This window comes from Chrysochloris asiatica, unplaced genomic scaffold, assembly GCF_000296735.1.
Source record: "Chrysochloris asiatica unplaced genomic scaffold, ChrAsi1.0 scaffold00003, whole genome shotgun sequence".
NCBI lineage: Eukaryota > Metazoa > Chordata > Mammalia > Afrosoricida > Chrysochloridae > Chrysochloris > Chrysochloris asiatica.
This window is the reverse complement of record NW_006408521.1, coordinates 27,856,431-27,862,810: the sequence shown is the minus strand read 5'-3', so window position 1 is coordinate 27,862,810 and position 6,380 is coordinate 27,856,431. Positions and strand designations below refer to the sequence as shown.

The 6,380-nt window shown below is 58.0% G+C and overlaps 1 protein-coding gene across 1 annotated transcript in view; it reads right to left on the bottom strand.

The window, feature by feature from the left end:
- Positions 1-1,596: 1,596 nt before the first annotated feature.
- Positions 1,597-6,380, bottom strand: part of LOC102829089 — a 14,952-nt gene continuing 10,168 nt past the window's right edge. Inside the window, exons 7-9 of the mRNA XM_006831472.1 lie at positions 6,211-6,378; positions 3,928-4,129; positions 1,597-1,819 (exon numbers count right to left, since the gene is read on the bottom strand). Of these exons, the coding sequence (XP_006831535.1) occupies positions 1,597-1,819; positions 3,928-4,129; positions 6,211-6,378 (593 nt within the window). The remainder of the gene's footprint in view (positions 1,820-3,927; positions 4,130-6,210; positions 6,379-6,380) is intronic.

Genomic DNA, 6,380 nt, shown 5'->3' with positions numbered 1-6,380 from the left:
TTTCTTTCCTGTCTCCAGAGTCCACAGGTCCTGCTCCCAGGTCTCTCAACTCCAAGTACCAGCAGTTACCCACGCAACACCAGCCAGCACCAAATAGGAGCAGCTTTAAGGTGCCGGGCTCAGCAAGCAGCAGGCAGTCCCGACGCCCGATCCGGAAGGTTTTATTTTTTTCACATAAATTACACAAGCACTTTATAAAATGGTTACACAGAAAACACCTTATAAGTGCATAACTTAATCCCCCCACCCCTATGAATAGGATCTGGAGAAACAGGCTGTTTGTGAGTTTGTGTGAAAATCTGCCTGTGTGTACCTGGGTGCAGTTGTACTGTGTGATGGAATCCTGTGCCACCGTGTGACTATGGCCTTGAGTCTGGATATCACTCTGATACCCAGAGTGAGTCTGGCTGAGCCCTTGCCTGTACCTGATATCTAGAGTCCAGGGTGTGTGAAGGCTAGGATGCTGTGTTGCAAGTTGCCCTGCCTTGGGTCCCCCTGGGTGTGGTTCTGTGGCAGGGTGGGGAGCGTCTGGCCCTCCAGGCTATTTCGTCTGGCCCTGCCAAGGCAACCAAAGTTCCAGCCATCACACTGTTGTTGTTAAGTGCTGTCAAGACAGTTCCAACTCATAGTGACCCTGTATAAGGTTTCTAAGGAGCAACTAATGGATTTGAACAGCTGACCTTGTGGTGATCAGTCCAGTGATTATCCTACAATGCTACACCAGGAGTCCAGCCATAACATTGTTGTTGTTAAGTGCCTTTGAGTTGTTTCAGACTCCTAACAACCCTGTGTAGGATTTCTGAGGAGTGGCTGGTGAACTTGAACCACCAACCTTGCATTGTTGTTGTTAAGTGCCGTTGAGTTGGTTCCGACCCATAGCGACCCTGTATAGTGTTTCCAAGGTGCAGCTGGTGAACTTGAGCCATCAACCTTATGGTTCAAGTAGACTTTGCAGTCCAGCGCATTAATCCACAGTGCCACACCAGGATTTCAACCTTGCATTAGGGATTGGTTAATTAAATGTTTGACCAAATATAACAGGCCAGTTTTTAAGTTGATAATTTTGTATGGCCTGAAAATTGTTATAAATTTTGTCAGAAAAAAAGGTTCCCCACCTCTGCTCTAGGGCACCACCAGGAGGTATGGAGCTATTTCCTCCTCGTGGACCTGTGGTTGTCTGTGATGGGGAGTGGGGCACAGATATGGGTTTTCCCCAAGACAAGTTCAGATGGCAGCCCTGGGGACCCCAGACACTCTTCCTCCCCCACCCACCCCCTGCCTTTCTAGGCTTCCTGTTAAAAATCTGAATAAAATAAAATAGATGCAAAAGGAGGATTCTGAACAGCTCCACTGGGTCCAGGACCACACAGGTGTCTGGGAGGGATTTTCATGTCCTGTTCCCAAAGCCCTTTTCTTCTCTTCCATGGAAAAGAGAGCAGGGCCGTCAGGAAGGTCGGTGAGGATGGGGTGCAGAGGGGTGCAGCGTACCTCCCGCGTGCAGTCCACGGCGGGCGGGGAGGGACAGGGAAGAGTCCTGGCTCTGGGTCTCAGCGACCCCTGGCTGGGCCGGGGGTCCCGCGAAGGCAGAGCGCAGGCTCATTCGCAGGCCGAAGCCACGGACGTGACGCTGGTGATCTTGGTGGAGTCATCAGACCACGGCTGCAGGTTCTGCAGGGCGAAGAGTGACGAGTTGTGCACGCACAGCGGGTCGGCGGGCAGCGGTTGCGCCAGGCTCTTCTGGAAAGCCTCTTGTTGCAGCTGCAAGAGGATGCGGTTCGCCTGCTGCCTCTCGGCCTCGCGTTCTTCCGCCGTCTGCCGCCTGCACCGGGACAAGTCGCCAGGCCGTTAACCGCCAGTACACCACACGGCTGCCGTCACCCACCCTCAGGGTCTCCCTGTGCAACCCCCCACTCCAACTCAGGCCCCCTTTAACACAATGACTTCACTTGGGAGTGTTGACTCTGGCAACCACCCCCACCCCACCCCGTCCCCCGCAGCACTGTCAAGTCTGCTAGGCCCAAGCCACTGGGGCGTTCATCCAGCGCAACTCCCACAACCCATCAACCTTGGATGGCACGGCCAGGACTAGGACGACATCGACCTAGATAGCGGCGTGCCTCCCCACAAGCCGGAGGGAGCCCGGCCTATTCACCCTCCTCTCCGTTCGGCCAAGTGGAAGACCAGGCGGATGCGAGCTGCCTGCGAACTTCTCCCCAGCCCCAGCCTCCCGCCCAAGACCCGCTCCCAGCGCCCAGCAGGGGCTCGCGGGACCGCTTCCTCCCAGGCGGTCCAGGGAGGCGATGACTCACTTATTCCATTTAATGCCGCCCCTCCACCCCGTCAACTGAGATCAAACGTCTGTCTCTAAGGTGGACAGACCTAATGGGAGTCCCGGGGGCCTCCAGAAGCAATTTGTAGGCGATCGATGAAGCCGCGCGAAGCCGGCGAGGGCCTCTCTGAGCCGCGGCCACAGGCTTCCTCCGTGCCTCCCCTTCTTGCTTTTTGCCCGGTGTGTTTTGCTTCTGCCTTCTCTTTCCTGTATTTCATGCTGCCCAAATGCTTTTCTTCCTTTATGCTTTGTTTCTTTGTCTCTTTGCTCCCACCCCACCCCCTTCATTCTCTCAGAATTAAGGGAATTCGTTTGCAACGAATACGGCGGCTGTTAGTCATCAGTTGCTTTTCTTTATTACGAATAAGACTCCTTCAGGATACCTGGTTTTCTCATTTTTCTTACTGGGGTGTCTATATTTGTTTTCGTTTTGTTTTTCTTTGTGTTTCCGTTTCTCTGCCTGTCTCTCCCTCCTCATCCTCTCTGAGGACCCCCTCCTCCCCCTAGGCTGCAGCCCTTAGTAGGCTTTGGGAACACCAATACCCACCTCAAACTAGACACACACAGCAGTCAAAGCTAGCTTTCCCCAGGTCTGAGGCCAAGTCCCCCACCCTTTCTTCAGAAGCAAGAATGCTAGGGAGGGGGGAGGCCGACTCTCGGGCTGTGGCTTCCTTTGCCGCCCGCCGGGAGGGCAGATTCCTCTCCTTCATTCAGAAAAAGAGGAAACTCCAATTCCTTCCTCCAGCTCCACCCGGAGGCCCGCCCGGCGGCTTGTCGACAGACTCCCGCCAAACTCTCCGGTGTTTCTCCCGGGTGGAGCTCCCGGCGTGGGGAACCGAATGCGCGGACCAAATGTGAAGAGCGCAAAGGGGGTGTGAGAGGGTGCAGTCAGAGAAAGCGCCCTGGCGTTGGGTGTTTCAAGAATAAAGCTACTTAGGGGGAGGGGGCGCTGTATGTCCATGAGCAGAGAGTAAAAATGAGAGAGGTCGAGGTATATGTATGTGAAAACAATAAAACTGAATTTGTACTAAGTGCAGTCTTGGTGTGTGATGGGAGCAGGGAAAAATCTCTCTCACACGCACTCCCATCTGCTCCTAATTGATCCCCCTTTCAGGGAACCCGCGTACCCCCAGCCGCAGCCGGTGCGGATTGATTTTCCCCTTTTAGGGCGGGGGCCAACTGCGCGCAGCCGGGTGTCTGGGGAGAGCGCAGCGGCGCCTGGGGCCCGGCTGGGGCGCAGAAACGAGGCGCGGGCCACTTCGCCTCCGGTCTCCTAGAAGTGAGAGTCTGAGCAAACAAAAAGCCCGTCAGGCCTCACTGAGTCTGGAGACCGGGACTGCATAGACTGTTCCCCAGCGGCAGAAAAGCACCGCCGCGTCTACAGGGGCAGCATGTGCCAGCCAGAAAGCCCCGAAGTCTCCGAAAAACCAGAACCGGAGCTGGAGCTCCCGGGCTCACCCCGGCTGGCTGTCGGTGGTCGTTTTCCCGCTCCCTAGACGCCTAGCTGCAGTCTCCAGCTCCGGTGACTGATGGGGAAGCGGCAAGCGCAGGGAGTGTGTGAGCCCCTGAGGCCTGAGCTAGGCCGCCCACGCGCTCACCTCCACTTCGTCCGCCGGTTCTGGAACCAGGTCTTGACCTGCGCGTCGGTCATTTTGAGGGCCTTGGCCAGGGCGGCGCGCTCGGCCGAGGCCAGGTACTTCTGGCGATGAAAGCGCTTCTCCAGCTCGCAGATCTGCAGGCGCGTGAAGGACGTGCGCGGCTTCTTCTTCTTAGGGGGCGTCCGGTTCTGATAGGGGTGACCTATACGGCGTGTTACAGTGAAGGGTGAGAGGGCCACTGGAGCGGGAGACAGACAGACGGCAGAGGCAAGCGGCAGAGCGTCAGGAGGTGTCTCAGGCCCGATATCCCGCGAGTCAGCGAGCGCAGCGGCGGACAGCAGAGCAGGGGCGTGAGCCTCCCGTCAATCCTCAGCGCCAGGCCCGCAGCGGAAAAGGCCCCCACCCCCCGCCAGGCCGACGCCGCTGCCGCCACCACCGAGGCCTCCCTAGCCCTAGGCTCCCGCCTGCTCAAAGCAGACATGGCCTTAGCCGCCTTCACGCTCCTCCGGAGGGGCAGGTCTGAAGACCAAGTCTCCAATCTCACAGAAGCTTCTACGTTAAGACCCTGCTTAATCAAGGCCCCCCAACCCTGGGCCCCGACCTAAGCCTCTACCATACAGCAAAGTCCACAGACACCTCACATACACCGAGCACAGACTTCCAAATCCTAACAACCAGATGGACAGACAGACACAGCAGTCAAACACAGACACAGCACACAAGGAAGGCCCAGAGAAGTCAGGGCAGCAGAAGACTCCAGCCATACCCTGGCTCCAACTCTCACATGCTTTTCACGCCCTTTCTTCAGGCCTGGAGCAGGGCTGGCTGTGTTGTGGCTCCCTGGGTAGGCCCTCTTGGAGTACCTCTTCCCAGAAATGGGACCAGTTGCCAGGTGTGGACTGGGTGGGAGGTGTGAGGCAGGCACTAGGCCTAGGCTTCTGTTTCCCCAGGCCTGAGAGGACTGGAGGGAGGAGGGGTACAAAGAAGAGGCCCTGGGGCTCTGGAATGAAGAGACCTTTGGAAGGCCTAAAGCAGTAGCTATTCTACCTATGCCCTCCCCCTTCTGCCCCAGAGTCTGAACCGAGGCTACAGGAATAATCTGCCTGTCTGAACGACCTGAACCAAGTGCAGGGGACCTGGGGGCCTTGGGATTCCCTAGTCCGGCGTCTTCCTCTAAACTGTCTTTCTTCACCCTGGCTATGCGCACCTCCATCTCCTTCCACCCTTGGGCCCTGAAGCAGCTGCCGGGGCCTCCTGTCTCCCGGTTCTAAGGCCCGACCAGCGAACCCGGGCTCAACTCGTGGCTGCTTCCCAGCGGGACTTGGGAACTTGGGCCCGTGACAAAGAGTCTTGGTCCCGGATCTGGAAAACTCCAAGAGGAGTGAAAAGAGGGGCCGTGGAGAGGGGTTCGCGCGCGAAGGAGAACCAAGAGAGGGGAAACGAGGCCGAAGGAGCCAGGGCTAGCGGAGCCGCGGCAGCGAAGGCGGCAGTTGGCCGCCGCTGTGTGAGTAATCGTCCCGAGAGCCGTCCTTAGACCGCTAATCGATCGCCCCCCGGACAGTGGACAGTACATTATTCATGCCAGAGGAGTAAGGCTGAGTCCCTGAGAGACACTGAACCCCAACAGAGCAAAATCTAAGCAGAAAACATTAGGGGCGGCTTAGCCAACGGGGCCACCGCCCGGGACGCAGTCAGGGAAGAAGCTAGGGCCCGTCAGCTCTGGAGCTTTACTCAGACTCGAGGTCTCTGTCGGCCGGGCGACTAAGCCGGGTCGCGACATCGGGCCCGGAGCTCTGAGTGCCAAGTGTGTGTGTGTGTGCACAGAGGGAAGTGGGGGAATCTGTTCTTTCTTGTGTCTGATTCCGAGACTCGGAAAGGGAGCCACGCAAACCGCCTAGGTCTGAGGGCGGCGGCCAGGACCGCAGAAACTGAGTTTGTTCACATCGTAGCCCTTTCTCTGACCTTCCAGAGCCCTAATGGTGGAGAGCTTCAGCCCCCGTCCCTCTGCCTGTTCGGGCTCTGGGACCTCCAGAGGGAACCACGGAATGCTTCTAGGAGCTGGGGTGCTGTGGAAGAGGCGGAGAGGGGCTCCTGCTGGGAGAACTCTTAGAGGGTGGCAATTCCGCGAGCACAGAGAGGAGGCAGGCAGCAGAACTTGGGGAAGCCCTCGAGAAAGCTAGGCGCCCTGGCGCGCAGCGGGGGCTCGGGGGAGCTACCGAGCAGGGGAGGGGTGGCGCAGAGCCACGGCCTCGGCCAGGCAGGGCAAGCGCTGGCCGGACTCACCTGTAAACCTGTCCTTTGTGTATCTGCGGTTACTCTCCATCCAGGGAAAGGTGAGGCCGGTGAGGTTGTTGACTCCTGGCACGGCAGGCACGGAGGGCACGGTGGGTAAGCCAGTGGCCAGGGACTGTGGGTGGGCCACGGCTCCGGCGAGTGGCCTGTGTGCGGGCACC